The sequence below is a fragment of the Aythya marila genome, assembly GCF_965140915.1.
Source record: "Aythya marila genome assembly, chromosome: 3".
In the NCBI taxonomy this organism is placed as follows: Eukaryota; Metazoa; Chordata; class Aves; order Anseriformes; family Anatidae; genus Aythya; species Aythya marila.
This window is the reverse complement of record NC_139044.1, coordinates 10,746,633-10,769,363: the sequence shown is the minus strand read 5'-3', so window position 1 is coordinate 10,769,363 and position 22,731 is coordinate 10,746,633. Positions and strand designations below refer to the sequence as shown.

General features: G+C 47.5%; 1 protein-coding gene across 1 annotated transcript in view; it reads right to left on the bottom strand.

Moving 5' to 3' along the window:
* The window catches only part of SPRED2 (sprouty related EVH1 domain containing 2), a 60,006-nt gene that overhangs the window by 18,519 nt on the left and 18,756 nt on the right, over positions 1–22,731 (bottom strand). Inside the window, exons 2-4 of the mRNA XM_082756898.1 lie at positions 7,153–7,330; positions 5,743–5,911; positions 3,212–3,276 (exon numbers count right to left, since the gene is read on the bottom strand). Of these exons, the coding sequence (XP_082613024.1) occupies positions 3,212–3,276; positions 5,743–5,911; positions 7,153–7,330 (412 nt within the window). The remainder of the gene's footprint in view (positions 1–3,211; positions 3,277–5,742; positions 5,912–7,152; positions 7,331–22,731) is intronic.

Genomic DNA, 22,731 nt, shown 5'->3' with positions numbered 1-22,731 from the left:
TTCTTTTACCAGCTGAGCTGGCACGGCAAAAGCTATGGGCATGAGAGAGATTAAGGCCACCGACCCCAGCAATGCTTCTCAAGCCACAGCTGCAGATAATTCACCCCCTTGTACCAGAAAACAATCCTCCATTTAGCCCCACAAGATCACAGCCTGATGGCAAGCCTTCCCAACCTCTGGGCAAATAAGCTACGGGATCCCTAGCGGGATCACAGGCTGGCTGGTGAGTCACTGAGATGGGTGCCATACAAGTTACACGCACAAAAAATGCAAGAAGGCATCATCCCATGGAGCAGCACTGAAGCTAATAAGACACAAGACAGCACAAACCCCTTGTTTCAATCAATAACCAACAGTGCTCATGCGTAACGAGGATTGGGTTCTTCTTTTTAAGCTGATGCATTGGTGCAAGCGCTGATGGAGAGGTGCGGCGATCTGCAGAGCAGAGCAGGCAACTGGAAGTCTGGGACGGCTGTGGTCGAAGTGACTGAAACGACTTCAAGGAGAGGAAGGACCTCGGAGCAAAGTCTTTGAGGCAGCCGTGCAGTGGCGACGGCTGGGATTTTCAGAGCCGCGTAAATGACTGCTTAAATGACTCAATCATGCAGATGCTTTTGAAAATTCTGCCACACGCAGTTAAGTTTATTCATGCATGTGTGGGAGAGGGGGAGGACTGTGAAGATTTTAATAACTACCTTAGGAAATAAAAAGAACAAATGTACTTTCTCTTTAAAACAGAGCAAAGAAACCGAGCCCTAAAAATCCATTGCTGTGGCTGGGGAAAAAGAGCTTACAGGAGAGTTGTAATAAAGTTGTGTGAGCAAGGATGACCAAATGGACTGTGAGACGCAAGTCCAAAAGAAGATGAAAGGAAGAATGGAACAGAAAGGTTAAAATAAACTAACAAAAACAGTGAGGGAAAAAAAAAAAAACAACAACAAACCCACTACACATTAATGTCTTCCAGTCTAAAATCTCTCTACACTTTAGTGTTTTATTTCAGGCTTATGCAGATCTCAGGCTTCACCATCACCAACCAGGGTCCACAGGTAAATGGGAATTCAAGGACTTCCTTCAACCCAAGAAAACAGGGAAGAGATCCTTGGGAACAAGCCTGATTTTTGGAGTAAACCCACCCATCCCTGTGACAGCTCGACAGCAGCACCCCATGAGCTACCACCATCGGCGAAGTCCTCTTGCTACGCTGGAGCCCAACCAGCGTGCCAAAACGTGCACAAAACCCCAGCAGAAGCCGAGGTGTGAAGGTCCCCGTGGATCCCAGCTGGGTGATGATTTGCACGCGGATGCTATCGAGCAGCTTGTTCCTCCCTCGCCACCGAGCATCCTACCCATAAATATCGTCGCGGTGGGGGGTGATCCGACACCTCGCTGGGGTCAAGGAGAGGGGAACATCTCGCTGCGTTTTGGCTGAATACGGGAGGAGTTGGAGCTGTTTCGATGCAGCCGCTGCGTGGTCCGTCCAGCTTTCCTGGTGTGAGGCAGCACGTACTGAATGGCAACAGCCCTCCTCTTGGTTCAAAGCACCCTAACAGTTTAAAAGTCAGCACAAGACGGAGCTGGTGGAGAAATACAGGAGCACTCCCAGCTCCCTACACGTCAGCTGGCTGGGCTTTAGTAAAAATAAAAAATATACCCTTTGCTATTTCTGTAGGCTATTAGGCTACTTTTCGTTGCTTTAACACAGAATATTTCTGTGCCTAACCCAGTGAGAGCTGGCCCATGGACGCCCACCTAAGGCACGTTTCGGAGATCAGCCCCACTCGGATGAGCACAGAAGAGCCGCACACGCTTCCAGCACAACGTCCAGCCCGGCAGAGCACTGCTCGCCTGCGGACTCCAGCCACTTTTGGGACAAAACAGCACAAATCGGTAAACTGCCCCGGCTCCAGCGGGGCCTCCCCCTGCTCGGTGCCTATAAATCACCCCTGGCAGGTAGCTGGGAAGCAGCTGCTAATGATGGTTTTGCTGCGGAGCGCAGGAAGTCACCTTTTAACCCTGCCTGCTGTTGTTTGTCTCCCCGAGCCGTGACAAAAGGACAGGCGCGGACAACGTGCCAGCCATCGGGTCAAAGCACGGCAGGAAACCTGGTCCCACACCGGCCAAAGTCGCCCTAAAAAAAAAAAAAAAAAAAAAAAAAAGAAGCAAACCACCACCTTTCGACTTCGGGATGCTTGCCTGCAGCCGTTTCCGAGCGGCTTGGCGGCACGTCTCCCCATCCTCAGCTCCTCCCTGTTTGCCCTCCAGATGCAAGGAATGGTCCCAGAAGATGTTTTTTCGAGCGAGGAATCGCCTGCAGCCACACATCCCACCTTGCGACCCGTCCCCACCTGCGCCGCGGGACAACGGGGGCATTTATCACGGAACGAAGGCACGCACACGTGCGCCCGAGGGTTTGCGAGCGGAGCCGGGCAAATAAGTGCAATAAAACAAAGTATTCATTGTGAGTGGCGTTTTTTTTTTCTTTTGGCCCATGGAATATCCGTGATCGGATTACAATTTCATCCGACATATTCACTGTTTTTTGTTTTTTCCCCCCTCTTTTACAGCATGCGAGTGCAGCGGGGATGGAAGCTTCTTCTGTTTCAGAAAAGCTCCAAAATGCATCTTAGACCTTACCACAAATTAAATACAAGCAACTCGCTCCTACTTAAGCCACCGCTGGTTAGGTAGATCGCATGTCACCGTGCCTTTCTCCAGCTGAAAAATGCTTGCTTGAACTTTCTACCTTCACGTACTCGCAAGACACCTTCAGAGTTGGCTTTTGCTCCCAATAGCAAAGTCAACTTTTCAGAATTTCATTTCCTTGACTGCACACCTGAGAGTTGGCCACCTACTGTAGTTTGTGGGAAGGCTAAGGACAGAGAGAGAGAGATAAAGAGGTGCACACACCACTCACACCAAGGCATATTAAACCAGAGAAGGATTATTTGCTCACTTTCAGCCCTGACAACATCTGCTCTGCTCTGTCACGGTTTTCACGTGGCAATGGGAGCCCAACAGAAAGCAAATGCTTCTGCAAAAGTTTACCTACTTGCATCAAATAAAACACACCCACTGACCAAACAAGATTAAGGCCGGAAACCAATCCCAGGTAATAAAATGCAAAAGAAAAAGAAACACACTAACTTTTAAACCTGACCATGCAAAACCAGAGCATAAAGGAGAATGACCTCAAGGGAGATGAACTTACTGTGAAGACATCATCGTCACCGACCTCAGCCTCGTTGTGAAGCGTTGATGAGGAAGTAGTAGACCCTAGAAAGAAACATTTTTTTAAAAAACATGACATTGCGAATTTTTTTCCCCCATTATTATTAGGTTGGTGAACACTTGGAGGCTAACAACTTTATGTGTTGGATATATGTAAAAGAGTGGCTTAAATGAAGGAAGAAAAAACACCTGCTGCTAGCTGTGTTGGAAAGGTAGAATCTGAAAGTGTTTCTTGACATGTAACTGCATGGCTGCCAATGCTAATTAGCTATGTTAAAAATAGCATTTAGCATTTCCAATTGCAGAAGGCTTTCATTTCTGAATGGTAAAGCCACATACTAAACACTGCTCACGGCCAGACCCTCAGCTGTCAAGAAACCACACATGGGTTATTCTCCATCTATTCCTTAAAACTGGAGGGGGAAATCACCTTTTATTGAAAAACAAACCTCACTTTGAAAGGGAAGAGTTAGATTGTGCTTTTTTATTGTTGTTGTTGTAATTTAGGAAGTTATTAAATACTGTAAAGGTCTGCTGTGCTATTAGCTATTTGTCAGAGAAGCATCCTTCTCCATGTAAGCAACATGAAAGGATCTGAAATAGATAAAACCATGAACAAGACTAAAATACTAGCAACTGCTTGGAAAATGGGAAGTTTTATCAAAAAACCCTCCTTATGACCTCTTCCCACACCCCACGGGTGCCCCCTGAGGAGCTGCTTCATTTGAGTTTGAACCACATTGCATCCCTGAGTGAAATAGTTAAATGCTTGGTACCACCTTCGCTCTGGAAATTTTTCTGAAATAACGTGCTTTATATAATGCTAAACTGCACCAGCCCCGGCTGCGTTCGGTTGCGTAATCACGAAGATGTGCAGAGCTAAGTGTGAAAGCCCACTTAAAACACTAAGTAATGTGAAAACATTCATGCCGTTTGCTATATTAGCTTTAAAAGTAAAAAAAAATAAAAATAAAAATCCAGACTCCCTCCAGAGCTGCCCAGGATTACTGTACTTGTGCAGAAAACTTAAAGATACTTCTGATGCTACATGAAATAACCTACCAGATAAAGCAGTGACTTAATAAATTGAAGCTTCAGATGCACGGTTTGTTGTGCTTAATATTACCTGCTAAATCTGATGAAGTGAACAAAAACTGAATGCTAAGTGAAACCCAAGGCCTGACACTGTGTGTGCACGTGCCAGTGATTGTTTTTCATTCAGAAAGCCTTATTTGGAAGTTAAGTAGGAGCACATTCATGAGGATCAGACTGTGCTGTTAATGTGATAAATATAGATTTGCTGATTTTGAAGTATCTGAGATACAGCAGAACTTGATTTTAAATACTTCCACTGTAAAATGGATTAGAAAGAGCAGTGTAGGATCTGCCCCATAGCAGCACCTCTAAAATACCACTCAATACAACTGAGCTATAACTCTGCATGGTCCTGTGCCACAAAGATAAAACATTGCTTTTATGACTCAAAACACTTCCCAGTTTTGGCATGCAAGGAAGCAGGGGGTCTAAACGTGACTTGTTCAGGTAAATGGCACAGGAAAGAGCAAATGAACAACTAGTTGGGAAGATCCTTCCTCAAACCGGTGAGATGAATATTTACCCCCCCGTGGCACTTTCCTGGTAATTCCCTCCCAGTAGCTACCACTTCCATGTTAAAGCAAGGACATCCAAAAGCTGAAGGTGTCTTAGGGAGCAAACGTCCTCAAAACACAATTCACCAAAACCAGATGGACACAACACTGCTCTGATCAAACGGGGTGAGGAGGAGAAAGGCTTTAGAGCACTGAGTCCTACATAAAGCGGCATGGCTAAAACCAAGCAAAGAACCCATAATGAATTCATTTTCATTAAAATAAAATAAAGGAAAGTAGTATTGAATTATGGCTGTATTATGACTGATTGCAATGAGATGTGAAAAGGAAGAATTTATGACAACTTCAAAGCACAGGCAATTCAAATGCATTTTTTAACAGAATTAAAAAAAAAAAAAAAACAACAACAACACAACAAAGTCTTCAAGAGCAACCATTCAACCAAGCGGAGACAGACAAAACTAATTACTGCAAAAACAAAACAGTTTTTATTCAGCTCCGTGCAGGAATTCATCCTATGATTTAACAAAGACTTAGCAAAACTAAATTCGGCTGCACATAAAGACGAGCCCGGGCTGTTGCTGTCATCCCAAGCACGAAACCCAAGCCTATCGAAAAAGCATTAATAACAGACCAGATAATAATTAACGGGTGAAATCCTGACAGACCAGGCCAGATACGATGGGAAAATATTTGGACTTAAATCCCTTCCCTCCATAAAGGATTAGGAGACACAGCTCTCTGAAGTGAGCTGGGGCTGGCTCGGATAATGGATAATGCTGGACTACACTTGGAAGTGCTAGAGAGAGACTTGCAAGCCCAAGGCTTGATTTAAAACCCCTGCATCTTCCCATCTCCTAGCTGCAAACCCTCTTCCCCAGGTCTCCATGCACCTCGGTACCTTCAATGAGGTCCTCGATGGCTTTCCTCACGCCTCTGTCAAAGGCCCGAGCGTCAGCGGGGCTTTGAAAAGTGAGCCCAAACTTCCTGTTGTCGACTTTCCAGTGGTGGAAGGTTGGGTTCGCCTTGGTGTACACCAGGTCCTTCTTCACGAAGCACTCCAGCACCACCTGGGAGGGCGCGAGCCCAAGAGAGGAGCAAAGTCACTTTTCCCACGCGAAGGACAGAGCTGTCACCGCTTCAGCCCCGACCAGAGCTTTCCTCTCCCCAAAAGCAAGCCAAGTCATGATTCGCGCTACACTGGTCGGGGAACATCCTTCCCTACTAAATTATGACTAATAAACACCAGACACTTTAATTGTTCTCGTAACCATCACACATTCATCTTCTTATTAGGGTTTAAGTAGGTGCTCGCTTGCTGGAGCAGATTTAGGAGGTGCTGTTACGTTCCCCCACCTTTTTTTTCCTCCTTCACCCCCCGGACACTGCTGTGCCAAAATCCATTTCTAGGGAGATACCCAAGGAGAATGGGAATGGCTTCTAAGTCTTCCCCCGCTCCCCCAAAACCATAAGCATAGCTCAAAAATAACTTCAAAAAAGCATCCCAAGCAAAACAGCAATGCTAAAGACAAGCTGTACTTTATACAGCTTTAAAACACCAGAACTTTTCAAAGCAAGATCATTTCCATCTTGAATTATACTTTTTTCCTTTTTTTTTTTTTTTTTTTTCCCTGAGCCTGTGTGGGGATCCTATTTTTAAGCCAGCCCATCTCTTCAACAGGAGAGGATTTCAGAAGAATCAAATACATAAAAACACCGTAACAAAATACAACATCCCAAACAGACTCTGCAAACAGGGAAGTGGCTTTATTAATTTGCTTTGTACGGGAAAGAAAAGCCCTCTTTTTTCAGATAAACAGCTACCAGAAGAAACCGAGTGCGTCAATTCATAAGAGACAACTTGTCTTCATATTCTCACTCTGCTCGTTCGAACCTTGAGCAGCACGCAGCATAAATAATTCATTGCCGTTTTTAAAGGCTTGCGCTGCATTACTCAGTGCAATGTGACTGGCTTCATGGATTCTTTACACTTCAATTCACTTCTCACATACCCCTGCTAGAGCTGAGAAAAACACGGGCCCTTTTTCAAGGGATCAGAGGGGGATCTTGGCACACGGGTGTTGAAAATTTACCTGCTCCTTCCCGGTGGCAGCACGACAGCCCAGACAGCGAGAGACAGCAATTCAGTAACCTTCTAGATGAGGCTGGGATTGTTTTGTCCGATCTGGCACTATCTGCACATGCCTTTTTTATTTTTATTTCTTTTAAACTTGCACAAGAACACAATAGCATCAGATTCGGGATAATTCTCATTATAAGAACAGACAAAAGTTGAATTAGGTTCTATTACCAGTTTGTCTTTCTGCCTTTCACCATGGATTAGAAATCCACTTCTTCCATTGCCCTCCGGGTATGTGACCTTGCAGACGCCAACTCTACTGAGACCGCCTCCTTCTTGTGGCAACCATCCCCCACTGGAGTCATCTCGGGTCATAACCACAGCTTTGACTCGCACAATATAGCTGTCACTGCAATGGTAACAAAACAAAACAAAACCTTTTGTGAGCATCACACAGTCTCATCGGGGTGTTTGTCTCGAGGGCGGTATTTGGACGGCACTCCTCCTCCCGCCGCAGTGCGTTTGCAGAGCGTATGCCCAGGATGGCGGGCCACCTCCCCAGGGCATGGCTGCTCAAGCCACTGGAGGGAAGAGACACACCAAACAGCCAGGAACGACCCCGTTGATCAACACAGAGATGGTATCAATATCAAACAACCCGTGGTCCCGGATGCCCTGTCTCTTATGCCATTGGGGATGGGGACCAAGCCACGCAACACCTTGAGGCCAGCACCGCCGTGGGATGCGTTAGAGTCTCAGGTCTTCATGGTGTCAGAAGGAGCACGCAGCGCACATAACCCATGAATTCATGTTAGTGAGCTGGGGTTTGGGAGACGGCACTCAAATTCCTCCACAACTTGGACAGCCTTGCAGGAAAAACACAGCGTGGCTCCAGCTGGTACCTCAGCAGAAAGGAGCCAGGAACCAGCTTAGCTCAGATCAGCAGGACCATGAGGACCACACCGTGTCTGTAAAACAGCTCCACCACCTCCCTGAGGGGCTTTCAAAGGCAGCATGCCATAACCTTGAAAAAAACTATTCTGGAAGCAAGCACCCACTGTGACAGGTCACAAAATCCTCCTCAGTGGGGGCCTCCACTTCCACAGGCCTCCCCTGCATCCCCTCCACAGGCTCTTTGCTCCAGTGTCTGATGGGGACATCAGTCCTCACGGGGAGGCCACCACAGCGTGGCTGGACGTCAGTTTGTGGTTTGTGGGCCTGGTTTGTGGGCCATGTTGGGGGTCTTAGTAGCTCTGCAACCAAGACACCCAACAAGGCCCACAAAGGCACCACAGGGCACTCCAACCTGGGAGAAAGAGGGAAACACTAACACGGGCTAAGAAAAAGGACACAAAAGAAAATTGCAGAGGAATTGTCCATCTCCAGGTCTCCAAGTGAGCTCATCAGGACGAAAAAACTCAATCTTTATGGGGCTCCAAGAGGATCCCTAGGGGAAGAAATTCCTCGTTTAGGAAAGCTCTGTATCTGGACGTTTTTTGCAGCATCCCATGCAACATGACAAGAGAACAGGTCCTTTCTATCCAAAATTAAAGGCTGCAGCATTCTTCACGCAGAAGGAAAGCACGAATAAGTGCAAGGCTGCGGCAGGGTTCCTGCTGGAAGAGGATGTCTCACACCCATCTGGAGGACAGACCAAGGGATGGAGGTGGACATGCCTGGGACCAGCTCCTCCCTCCCCAGAGCAGGACAGATCTGCCAAAACACACTCTGAAATTTCCCCTTCGCCAACAATTTTTTTAATGGATACTCCAACCTTCTCGCTGGACCTACGTGATGAAGGCTGTTAACCTCTCGCGCTTAGGTTTCATCTCCTGTTGCACTGAGGACTTTGCACCGCCTGATAAAAAACCTTTCAGCACACTCAGATATGCTACCTGCACCACAGCTGGCACACGGCAGGCACTCCCAAAACCCAGAAACAAGGTTTTTAACAACTTTTTTTGCCCTGAGTCCTCAGAGCAGCATGCTGGTACAGGAAATGAGGCAAGCGAGCCTATAAATGGATCCAGTTACCTTTTTATTTTCCATTGAACAACCATTTCTACATTTTACCTGCGGCAACTTGGATCTCTTGGCTTCCTGATACTTAGAATTAAGCAAAATACTTCAGCTGATTTCCTACTTTGTAAAAACTGCTTCCAATCCAGATTAATTTGTGTCTTCTTCTCTGTATTCTTCCCATACGGTCTATATGGATAAAGGGCAAAGAAAGCCAGCTATGCCTTTCTGTCTCAACCATCTCCTGTTCTCCAAGGCTCCTTTTTGGTCCTGTTTTTACAGTAACTCCTCTCACTTCTGGAGAATTCCCATTATATTTCAAGCTCTTTTCGGAGGTCAGAGGCACTAGATAAAACCTCCCTCCCCATCCTCCTGCAAAAGTCATCCATACAAACTGCTGCTTTGCCTTCCAGGCTTGAAAACTGCTGCTTGCAATACAGCTTCCTGTGTGATTTACCACTCTGCTGCCAGAGCCTTTGGCTGTCCCAACAGGAATGCAATCTTCAGTTACTTTGCTGCAGAAATCGCCCATTTAAAGTAAAATCAAGAAATCACCAGTTACTCAGTACTTTGTATTTTCCTCCAATTATTTGCATTTCCATCACCTCTCACTGATTTCTAGGCTCAGAGTTATTTTTGCATGCTACAGGTAAAATTGAGGTGCTGTGACTACCATCCCTCCACATTAAAACCACACTGTGGTGGGCCCTGGAGCCATCCAGTTTTCCTTTTCCTGTCCACACTGACAGGGAGACAACCTCTGCTACCGAGGCCACCAACTTCACCCATGTGCCCAACAGCTGTGTGACACCTACTAGGGGAAAAGCTGGGTGCTTCGTTAAACTGAAAATAACATTTTTGAGAGGCATTTTTTAGAAGCCAGCGTGGTTCGGCTGTCCCTGACATCCTCATCTGGGACACCTCCTGCACCCTGATCAGGCCTGTGGGAAGATGGCCAGGTTTTGGACCACGGTTTGCCCACAGCTAAGACACTCTTGTGATAACAGAGGGCCAGGGGGAAACAAGCTGGGATGGCAATTTTTTGGACCCAAACAGAGCAATTGAGTAATTTGCTTTAACGGGAAGAGGATGTATTGATGGTACAGAATCTCTCGCTGGCTTTCCAAGAATACGTGGCAGGGGATGAACTTGAAGGAACCAGATTTTGACGTGGAAGGAACACCTGAATTTTACTCCATTCCTTATTGCTCACCATCTCTCACTCCCAACCATCCGAAGTACCATATAAACTCAAGTCCTCCCATTTTCAAGAGCTACCTCCTTAAATACATCGAGCAAGGGAAGCTGGTTTCCACCCCCCACCACGGCGAGAAGACCTCTGCTCCCCTATTAGAAAAGGACCTTGTCCTGCAGAAGGGTTCACCTTTGGCAAGGTAAGCGGAGTGCAGCGCCTCTGGCTCCATTCACATCATCCCTTGGCACACTTTCCTACGGGATCAAAAGTCATGAGTGACACTGCACTGCCCCGGGAGCCCGGACCCGCTCCTACCAGGCTCCAGCCCCAGATGTACGTTTCCCAACACGCAGCTGATGCCAGGGGACTTAGGAAAGTAAAAGAAAGAAAAACAAACAACAACCAAAAAAAAGCAACAAAAACCAGAAGGTTAAGGCTTATTAGGGATTGACGGCTTAGTGTAGTCACTGTATGAGGACTTACAAGCTGCACGTTGAATTTTCCAGGCTTCATTAAAGCCAAAATCGTGTCTGCAGTTTCTGCCCATAAGCCTAGAATAGGCAGTGCTCCTTCCCCTCATGCCAGCATTGATAAATGCCTGGGAGGTCCTCAAATACCTCAGGTCCATATACGGGCCTTGCTTCCTTCACATGGAAGCTGTTTATTTTTGCTGGGATTTAACTTTACGTGAATGCACCAAGGCTCTGGCTACTTGCAAGCCATCACACCCCGCTGAGCTCAGGAGCAAGCTGCAGATCCCACGGGCATCGTGCTGGTTCAGAGCACCGCGAAGCCAAACAGCCACGTTGAAGCCAGCCCCCTTCACTTTTATGGTGGCAGCTGGGCAATTCGGCTGTTCCGGGAGGAATGGTAACGAGGTAGGTGAAAATATTTGGTTTGTTTCCACTAGCGAGATACTGACTGCCCCAAGGATTAGATAACGCACATCTTTCACGTAGTTAAAAAAAAACAAAATAGCCCCAAATCCAGCAGTAGCCTTAGTTCCCCTCGTTTTATGGGCTTCTAAAACTTTAAGACCGCTCTAATTGTCGGGTTTACGGCCCGCATACTACGCCTTTCATGCAAACTATTCTTAATTACACTCTTAAATGGAGTCCTGTGCTATCTTAACCCTACAGATTCGTCTTCAGCAGCATGAAAAGCTGCAGAGGAAAGCATCCGCAGGGATCACCCAGCTGCATGGCAGGCGGCCAGCTGCTGCTGGGGCTGTCTCAGGTTGTTGGCCAGCCCCACCCAGAACAAAAACCATAATGAACCCGGGGAGGAGAGGTAGTACAGCAAGCCACGTGCTGCTTTTATTGGAAGGGAAAGAGAGCCCTTTAAAAATTATAGCTCGTGGGTGTGCATACGTACATATAAAAATATATTAAAAAAAAAAAAAGTGCGTGCGTTTGTAATTGCTGTTCTGAAGGATATTGAGAATTTTCCTAAACACGGAGTGACTGAATGATTATTTTTGTGATAACTGAATCACAGCTGCGTTACCTAACTTTTACAAAGCATTTGTGCGTCTAAGAGACCGGCTCCATTCACGGGGGATACAAGCACTTTGCTGCACTTTATAATTCCTTTGGTGGATAAGGCTTCCATTTTTTGTTTAGCTGGAGGATGGGAAATGGCACCCTTCAGATTTGAGGATGGACAAATAAAGTGCCTGGGCCTATTCTTCTCCTAGAAGCCCTTAACCTCTAAAACTCCTCTTGAACACCTTCTGTAATTCAATACATATATATATATATATATTTAGGAGGTAGCAGTTCTTTGCTAGCAAGGCTAGTTGACAAGAAAGTAAGCTTATGATCTTCCTCGCTAACACTGCCTTAAGTTCACTGATTATTTTCTTCCCATCTTGACTTTCCAGCTGGCAAGGCCAGGAGAGATTCAGGTCTCAGACTGAAAGGTAATTGCTCCACAAAGATCCAACCCGGAATTTGTTCCTCACTGTCTTCACTCCTAGTTTCCACCCAGGCTGCCACAGCAGATCAGGCGGGCGCAAAACCACTGTCACAGTCCCCTCCATCCCTGCACAACGTCACCACCAGCTGTGAACATCTACAGCTTCCACACAGAGGTCTGGTAGGCACCTACTGCTGGACATCACCAGGCTGCCCTCTCATCCATCAAACGAGCATTTAACGGGCTTCCAAAACACAGATTCTTGTCTTTAATGTCTCTGCATTCCCCCAGGGAACAGCCAAAAGGATGGCAAGAGGCTACTAATGCAGCCAGAGGTTAGGTTATAAAGCTCAACCACAGACAGCGGGCGTTTAAGCACAGTTTGAACTATTCAGATACATGCAAATTTAGCTCTGCAGTCACTGGGGCACAACCTATCTACAGAAACTCCGAAAACTACCATTCCTGGAGTCCCGTCTTCTTGATCTAATGCTCGCTCGGTTCTTCAACCTTCTAGCAAGGGTGAAATATCTGCAGCACTTTCCTCTTCGAAACCACAGCGTTTCACTTTGTTAGAAGGAAGAGCATTCTGAGTGCACGGAGCCACAGCAAAATAAGGTTTGATATTTCAGTATCATTTAGGTTTCCAGCAGGAAATCACTGTTTCATTATAATACCAGCAAGTTAAAAAAAAAAAAAAGCCATCTGTGCCGCTTTGGTAAAACCCAACGTTAAAATGGAACCCGTACAAAAACTGTGGAAAACCTCCCCAGTTTCAATGCATTGGTACCCATCTCACTAGGGCAGGATTGACAAGGGGGTGAGGAGAGGAAGCAGGGAACCAGAAACTTTCTGGTTTGCACCCAGAAATTCATCCTTGTGTTCATCACTACATTGTACCGAGAACACAGAACCCCTGCAGAACTGATCTCTGGTACAACAAGCTTACAACCTCTATTTTTTCCTGACTTTCAAAGCCAACGCTGACAGGATAAAAAGACGTTCTGGGAAATTTTGTTTTCCACCTCAAAGTAGATAGGAGGCGGTTCGAACCGATCTCAACACGCCTCGCTCCAGCGCTGCCTGCCCAGTCCTGCAGCACGCGTGTCCTGTGGCACTTCACCTTACACCAGGATTAACCTCCCAAGCTCCGTTTCAGGATGTTTCCCTCCCTAAATAAACCAAGAAAACTTCCCTGGCATTTTGTAGTGGCATTCGGCTTCACTCTGAAACCAAAAAAGAGTTTTCTCTTCCAATACCCTCGCACCTACAATGGAGCTGCTGAGCCCAGCTTGGCAGCACGCTCAGCTCTTACGCTGATCCACCATTTCAGGAGGATAATAATAATAATAATAATAACAACAGCTGCCTTTCTGGGTCTCCAGTGGCCCCCAAAACAGGATAAAGACTGGCCACGTCCCGGCTGCACCCCAAGGTTTGCTTCCAGCCCTGCAGCTCGGTTACCACCCGCTCATAAAAGCCTTTGTAGCAGAGACTAACAGCAGTTGTGTTTGTTTGTTTGTTTTCAGGGGGAAAAGGACTTCTCGAAAACCAAGACACCTGCAAGAGCCCAGCCACCCACCTCCGCACCTCCCTCCAGCCACAAGGCAGCGGCCAACAATGAGGCCTTTCAGCACACCCTTTGTTCAGCGCTGAAGTGGGGTTTTATTTAGCTTATGAGAAACAGCCCTGTCCTGCTTGCGGGGCTGCTCGCGTTTCCAGCGCTGATGGGGCTGCAGAGCGGGGTCCGGGAAGCCTTCGCCTGCAAGCCAAGACCTGGCCCTTGCTCCAAACCTCCCAAAGGGCCCCAAAAACCCACACGGAGGCTTTTGTCCTGCTGACAAAACTTTTAAATGAATGACGAGCATTCCTGAGCTGGAGGAAACCTCATCCAAGCCCCCCCAACTCTCCTTCTCAATGGATTATTGAATGACCTTCAGTTTTGCAGTTTTAACTTTCCTTCTAAATCATTCAATGGATTGATCCTACAGTAAGTCATCACCGCTGCACACGGCAGCGTGTCTTGGAAAGTTGTAAGGAAGGGCAAGGCAAGAAAAATCATTTTATTAAGGTAATTCATTTGACTGATTTGCCCTGTGGCACACTGGCTAGGCATGCAGCACGGGCAAAGTTGCACATGCAAGTCGCAGTAGTTTCATGCAAGGGTACAAAATATTAACAGATTTCAAGGAAAGCTAATTAGCATTATCATTTACTGTAATGAGAAAGGAAGTTGTTATTGCATGACAGATGGTATTTGTTTTATATCACATGCAAGATAAGCAAAAAGCGCATAAAAGCCTGGCCAGCCAGCCAGGTAGTTGCATGAGATCTACATCCTGAATTGATTTTTTTTCTTTTTTTCTTTTTTTTTATTTAAAGACACAACCAAGTTCTATCAACTTTCTCTACCATATACTGACCACAAACACTGTTACAGCTATCATACATTAGCTAACGAATGATATTTAGTAAAAATAAGACATAAAAGTAACAAGCAAAGCAAACACATTATGCTTTTTTTGAGTTTTCTTGCCCTCCTTAATCTGTAAAATGCGCCTAGAGATTGGACACCGCTCACCCAAAACCAGAGAGGAGTGCCATGGGCAGATCTATGTGGCTGATGCACAAGACGATGCCACCTCCACACGACCCTCTTCCCACGGCCCCATAGCCTGGTGGCAGTGGTGACACCCGGCACCGCATCCCATTCCTCCCTGTGCTGCCGTGTGTCACAGATAAATCACGCTGTGAGCTGTGGTGATGACACACGGTGATACTCCAGAGCACGAAAATGGTTTAATAAGTATAGACAAAGAAGAGGAAAAAACCACCAGGACCCCTATGCACTTTGCATTTCCCCCCCACCCTCCTTTAATTTTGATGGGTGAAGGAAGGAGCTCTGCTCTCCCCCCGCACAGCGAGGCAGGCTGACGGACGATGGGATTGTGCAAATGTACAAACAAACTAACAAAAAACCCTTTCTGTAATTCCAGTCAGATCTACTGCACAAAAGGCAGGGGTCGGGGGGGGGAGGTTGAGAAGAACAGACGCTTTAAATCAAAACATTTTCATCTTTTGCCATCTAAATACATTTAAAACAAAAAGAGATTAACTGTATCAAAACCAACATGCACACCCAGCCTGCATTACAGCTCTGTTCAGCCCCTCCACCCTGCTGGAGAAGGGCAGCAAGCGAGGCAAGGGGCCTCTCCTGCAGCACCCTCGGCATTTCCCCCTGGATAATTAATTAAGAAAGGGCAGGCGTGAACTCGATGCTCCTGCAGAAACGGCACGGAACCAGCGAAGAAAGCCTGCACGGATCAGCTGTACGCATCCACTGCTAAACCACCCGGCTTGGGGAGGATTCAGAAGGGCTATGGAGGAAGAAGGGGGGGGAAAAACAGAGCAAAAAAAACGAAGGTGCCGCGAGGGAAGGCACGTACCTGCCGGGGGATGCCATTTCCTCTACATTGCGCCCCCGGGTCGCTCCGTGTCACCATCCTTGCCTCCGCCGCGCCTCGGGCTGACCCCAGCCCAGCTGGTGGCTGACAGGCGGCTTCCCCCCTGTGCGTGATTCAGCCTCCTCGACGGATGTGCTGCATTGTGCCGGGTGACTCATCCCCCAGCTATCCTGCACGTTAGAGCCCTGCTGTACCATTACTCATTCGCCAACATCCTCCCCGCTCCTCTCCTCTCCTCTCCGCTCGCTCGCGGGCGCACCGACCGACCAAAGATCCCTGCTTCCCCGCCCCGCCGATAGGCTTGGAGAAATAATAAAAATCAAACAAGGGCCATCCAGCTGCCATAAACTAATAACAGCGGCTCACGGAGCCAAGGCGCTGCCGGGGATTGTCGCAAGTTGTGCCGGAGCCTGGGGCACGTCACTCACGCCTCCAGGTCCAAAGTTGAGCGTGGGCGTCCCCTCCCCGCTCACCCTGCCTGTGCTTTATTCCCAAAAAGCCGGTGTGCTCAGAGCAAGGGGCTGGGAGAAGCCCCATCGTGGCTCGTGGGGAGCTCACCCGGCGCCACCCCGAGTGTCACGGCTGTCCTCAAGTCCTCCCCATTATTTTAAGGCGAAAAACATTGCTCAAGAAGTGCCTCAGTGCAAGCAGCAAGAATGAAAATTGTGACACCGGGGCTCTGAAGCCAGCTTCTAAAAATACTTGCCTGATTTCTGAACTAATTTACACTGATGGTTGGAGGAGCGGGGGAAAGAGAGCTAATTTAGATGTTTCTAGGCTCAGCTTTCCTCAAATCCAAGATGCTTTAACCTCAGGTTGCAGCAAACATCACTTTTTCCCAGGATGGAGAATAGCGGCCACGATGATGCTACCTGAAAGCATCCTCTGGGAAAGCCGTGCCCTGGATTTTAGGGACATAATCACCAAAAACCATGCACAGTGTTGGAAACTTCACGCTTGGACCACAGCAATACTGACCTCAAGACCACAGAGGCTTGAGCCCAGTTTTGCTGTGCAGACAACAGACTGTAAAGTGAAAATGCCCGGGACGCTCAGAGGAGCCAGGGCAGAAGCATTTGCTCAGTTCTTCACGACAGCATCCTGCGAGCCCAGCTCGCTGCTTTCCTCTCCTGGCTCTGCAGCAGCACTGCTTTTACCCTTCAGTGCTCAATACAGCAAACATCAGCCCTGTCCTCAGCTGCCTCCAGTGAGAAGTCAGCACACAAGCCTAAAGCAAGTCAGCCAGAAAAAAAAAAAACAACAAAAAAACAAAGATGCCTTGCCCGTTTTGCTGCAAGTCCAGTTTCTAAAGCTTTTTTCTCTCGAGGGACAAGGGAAGATGAAATTAGCCTCCCAGTGCAAGACAAAACTATCTTTGAATAAACCATGTTGTAATCATGTTTCTGAAACAGCAGCTTAAGCACTGACATCTCCCCAGTGCCTGCCCATTTCATTGCCCTCCTGCTGCTTTTCTAGAGGTTCACCGGCCCTCTTAAAAACTCCAGGTGCAGCATGGGGTCAAACCACAACGTGGGGATTTTCTGCAAAGTCACCCATCTGCTGGTGTGCCAGGATTCACCCAGGAAGGGCAAAATGCTGTGAGAATACAAGACGTGGAGAAGCTCCCTGCTATAAACGCCGCGGCGTGCTCGACCCATGCGGATGCAACTGAAGTCGTGGCCTGGCTTTCCATCCGCACAGAGAAGCGAGTGCATCGGTCAAGAAGTACCTCACTCGGTTCGCTTCGAGCTCCGTTCCCAAGGGTTTCTTCCGAAAGGAAGCCAGTCTCAAGTCACAGGATATTTGTAAGCATCAACTGAACCCCTGGCTGGCTTCTTGCTTTTGCAAGTATTCTTTAAACTTGAGGCTAAGCTAACAAACCTCACCTCCAAGCCTCCAAGTCTGGCAATACTGCTGTGCTTTTTATTTTTTTTCTTTCAATTCCCTCTGTCATTTTTTCCCCCTTTAATTCCACCATCTCCAAAACCACCTTAGCGTGCCTATCGCCGCCAGCTTGGTGCTACAGTGAAAAACCCCCTAACGCTTTTCTGCATTTCCAGGTTTGGCCAGGTGAGCGACTGCTCCCATATAGGCACGTTTTCCCCAGTTTCGAGCGGGATGCACGCTGCTGCAGGCTCCTGCTATTAGCAAACTAAAGCAAACATTGCAACCGGAGAGCCAGCGAGGCGGTGGAGCTGCTTCCTGCTGCCGGCCGGCCAACTGCGAGCACGGTTCAAAGAGCCGGGACTGTGGTCAGAGCGAGAGGAGCTCCTCCTCACCGCAGCTGCTGGAGAAACTGGGATTTGGACGAGGAAACCCCCTTGTCCCTTTCGTGTCAGTCATCTCAATGGGCTGAACTTCAGCAGCACGGCGCGGGACCGAGCCCAGCGGCTCATGAACCCAGCAAGAAGTTGCTCCTTGTGAGAGAGGCGAAGGATGTTGCTCTTCCCCGTTTTTTTTTCCTTCACTTAAAAACAAAACAACAAACCCCAAAGACTTTATAAACATCTTCAGAGTAGCTTTTTTTGCCCAGCGTTTGAGACAGATCTAAGTTCATTCACACCCTCCTTCTTGCCCACAAAGCTGCCTTAAATCCAGCCTTCATCCAAGTCACTTTGGGAGAGATGAGGGAACAGAAGTATATGGCTGAGATAGGAGAAAGCATGTAAAAGCTGATTCCTAGGTATGATTTCATATGTTTTATGATGTTTACAGATGTTTTAGATGGGTTGCACCTGAACATGCATTCAAAGGGGCACTGAAATGCTCTTTCTTCCCTACCATCTCCGTGCCGTCCCTCTTCTCCCCCAGGCAGGAGCCTGGTACCAAAAAGCAAGGTACCACAAGTACAGCTGAACACTGCTTCTTTCAGATGCAGTATGGCAAATCCCACATGTGTATCAAACAATTAGGTCTCACTGACTGTTTCAGATTGCAGTCAGGGACCCTGCTGGGGGTGGATGGTCTGTGAACACCCATCTTGGAGCATCTCTGGCCACAGCACGGCTCAACCCTGTGTATGCGTTTGTCAATACGGAGCTCACCTGGATGTTAAGCATCACTAAGCATGACATTTCCTAACACAAATGCACCCTGAGCACTGCAGTAAAACTAAGAACAGAGAAAAATTTCAGCGTTGAAGCTGGAGGACCGCTCTGACCACAGGTATCCCTTCACCACCCACATCACCGCACGTACATCAGTGCAACCCCGGGTCCCAGCAAAGACATTACCCCTTTATAAAATACAGAGGTGCTAAATGAGCACAGCAACTCAGAGGCAGCATTTCTATTTCAAACTGTGCAAACCAAGGCAACTCTTTGTACATCAGTTGAAAAAGGCCCGCTTGATTGTAACAGCATTTTTTTTTCTGGGCATTTTAAAAGCTTAGCCTTGGCCAGACCTGTTATTCTTACAGATGCACAGACTTTTGTGCATATGGATGACAATAAACACCGATCCCAGCATAGATGGGTACTTCCCAGCATGCAGGAAGGTGCTGGGTGGAGGCCATGTGGATTTAATTTTCCTGCAACAGACCAAAGGCAGGCCGCTGAGTGCCTTGCTTGCCTCCAAACAAACATCCCCGACCGTAAGAGAGGTTACACAAATGAGACATGCCCAGCTCCTCTGTGCCGAAATAAGGCTTTGTGTGCTTATTTCCTAATTAAACTGCTCCTCCATAGCTCCTAATTGATACCTGGTCAAACAGCTGCAACCCACGGCAGGAAATCTAAAATGTACTTTGCTCTCGTGTAGCGTGGACTCTGGCATTACAGGGCAAGCTGCAAATGTTCACTGTCTTGAAAACTAATGGTAAAAACCAAGACCTTCCTCCTTCCTTTCTTTGCACTTAGGCACTTAGTTCAAAGGAGACATGCTTTTGATGTCCTGCCTGTCCATGGTTTGCATCTGAATTCACTTTTCTCCCACCAGAATTGATATCTCACAGGCTGGCCAGCCAGCAGAGCTCGACAGCTGAGCTAATGGCTTCTTGCAAGTCATCCCTCTGAAGAGCTCATCACCTGCACAAGCCAAGATCAATCACTGCTACCAGGGGTCAGATGTATGAATCCACCCAAGAAAACACCGAGGAAGACTGGTCATTCATAACACAGACTGAAAAGCTTGACTTGGCTGGTTGTTCCTGAATTAAAACTTAGTTTTATTTCAGCTTTCATCCAGACTGCCTGGTCTAAGTGACTCTCTGTGCCAGTTTATCTTGAAGAGAAAATCTGATGTGATGAAGAATCCAAGATTCCTAAAACAAAAACACCCAACCACCTTTAAAAAACAATAAAGTGAGCGCTCTTTGAGCTTCTAACCACCAAACCATCACATCTTCACTTTCCCTTGCTGCAGGATGACATCCTTCCCAGCAAGCACTCCCAGACTAACGATGTGTACCCCAGACTGGAAGACACCAATAGGCAATGCACATCCAGTTCCTTGTTTTCTCCCATTTCCTCTGTGCTTTTTAGATTTCAAGCCACTCTTAGTGCTCTTTATCAGGGCTGGCACTATCTTTTGTAGCAAGATTCAGCAGGCCTAGAGGCAAGCACTGTGAGATAACCTTTATACAGCCACATTCTTAAATCCACTGAAAACTTCCATAAAATCATGTTAACCGGCCCCAAAATAATATACTTGAGCTGTCATCAACTGCACCTCCTTTCAGCCAGCTGTTTCCAGTGCCTCTGGGAGCTGGCTGCTGGTTTAGACACTTAAAGGAAGATGCATGAAGCTTACTGTGATTTTTAGTAGCACTGTAATTACTTTACTGATAATTTAGGATTGCCACATCCAGCATTAGCTATCTGTAAGCTTTCTGATGGAGGTCCTACAGCAGCCAGAGCTTTCTCACCCGTCCCTTTGCTTTCCTGCAGCCCAGTGAGTGCATCTCCTAACTTCCACTTTGTTCTCACTGCAATTGGCTTTCCTGTTTACATTTCTGCCTGCGCTTCCCTCGCAAAGCAGAACGGGCTGAAAAAAAAAACCAAAAAAAAACCAAAAACAAAAAACAACAAGCAAACAAACGTTTCCTCAAGCTGCAGCCGGTTGCGTGCCCCCCCCAGCCACCGTGCAGGTCCCATTTAACAGCTCGGTACTTCCTGAGCTCTGTTTAATGGGCAGCTATTTTCAGTGCTGTCAGATACTGCGGGCTGGAGTGCCAGCAGAATACAGCACCGGCAAGGAGGATTTCGGCCACATAGGGCAGAAAGGTTCATCTGGAGAGATCACCCCAGGGGAATCCGGCACCTTGGGATAAGGACGAGTTGTTCAGTATGCTGCACATTCATGTTTTCATGCTGATTCCTTTTAAGTGAAAGTTTTGGGTACTTCTGCCTACGGACAGAGTCCTCGAGCGTACCTGAAGATGACTGAAGCCTCCCATGGTCTTCTAGCAGACCCTGGGGAAGGAGTTTCTCGTCCCGTTCAGTCAGGATTTCTGGTGCAGATTTATCATCTAGGGCTGCCATCTGCGCCTGCTGGCTTACTGGTGTATGCCAGAAGACCCGTGCTCCACACAACTGGCTAAAACACCAGGTTTTGGAAATACCAAGTACCAGCGAGTCCATTCACTCAGGAGGCCACAACGCTGCACTTACGCATGCTGAACCTCCAAAAGTTTAAGAACATCACACCAGAACTTGAATGCTGAAGAAAAGCAATGATACCTTCTTGCTGAGGACCTCTGAGAAGAAATTATTTGCCTTTTGTCTTTGGGCAAAGCCCTCTATAGCCCAATAAATTACGCAGTTAATGCCTAGAAGGGAGGAAGTTGACATACCCTGATTTTTTTTTTCCAAGTTCTCACTTGTTTTTCAGTTTCTCAAGCTGTGTTACGACCACATTCGACGTGTGTGCAGCAGATGATAATGGAACCACAAGTTTTTATCTGACTCCAAAATGCTTTTTTTTTTTTTTTTCTTTTTTTTAACCTCCCCCCTCCTTAAACTCAGATTTAACTAGAGCTTTAATTCCACTTTACCAAGAACACAAAACTGACAGACACCTTGGTAGGCGCAAGCTTATCCTTCGACACACAACATCACAATATCTGGTTTCCCTTTTCCTGCATGCACTTTCATCCAATTATATTACGAGCATCTGCCTCGCTTGCTTAGGACTTACTGTTATTTGTGTCATTCCCACCGAGATATTGGAGCAGGAGAAACTTTAGGAAGGAAGAGCCTTGGTTTGAGGATGGGCAGCCCTGCTCTGAAGCAGCCAAGCTCCTCGCGCACTTTACCGGCAGGGGCAGAGGGCAGGAAGGAATTGCATCAGGATCTGCAGCACTAACAGGGGATGCAGGTAACCCTCCACGTCTCTCTGCGCATGGCCAAATTACAAACACACAGCAAAATCTGACTTGCATGCAAATCAGCCTCAGCAGGGCTTTACAAGCCCTTTCTCTTTTTCTGTTTTAAGGCTGAAGTGGTGGCAGCAAGGTCTCCAAATGCCCCCATGCACTCGTGCAAGCAGCAGCTCAGTGCCCAGCACTCGAGTGGGATGTTTTGGCTGTGAGACAAGACTGCCAGGGAAGCAGGACGTGCTGGGACTGCCCTGCAAGGCCTTGTTGTCTGCTAGAAATTGATATCCAGAGAAGAACAGTGACGGTGTAGCAGCGTGCTACTGGGACAGAAATATGTACACACTGCCCCAAGGCAAGCTGAGCGTGAACTTCTGAAAGCAACTCGCACCCAGATGGGAAATCAGAGGTTGCCTGCCAAAACTCACCATCACCCCCACCCCGCCAAAACAAAACAAAACTGAAAAAAAGACCCCACACCTTTCCAGGACTGATTCAGCCGCTGGAAGGGGACAAGCCATAAGGGTGCTCAGCACCAGCCTCCAGCAGCTGATAGCATCACACCAGCAAGCTCCTCGCACTGCCCACCACACAGGCCCTTTCCACAGCAGTATAAGTCAGTCATGCAGCAGCTTAAAGGATGGCAGCCACCCCAATGCGACAGGTCAACACAAGGGCTGGATGTCCCACAAACTGGGGACTCCTCTACTGACTACCACTTGCCTTGTGCACACCTTCCTGCTACCAGACTTGATGGAAACCCATGGCTGTCTGGAAACAAGCTCCAGATGCTGCAGCATCCCTTTTTTTTCCAGCTGTCCAGGTGACACTTGGATGGGAGACTTACAGATGTGCACCCAACCAAAGAGATGGAGTGTAGCTGAAACAGCGCGCTGCCAAAA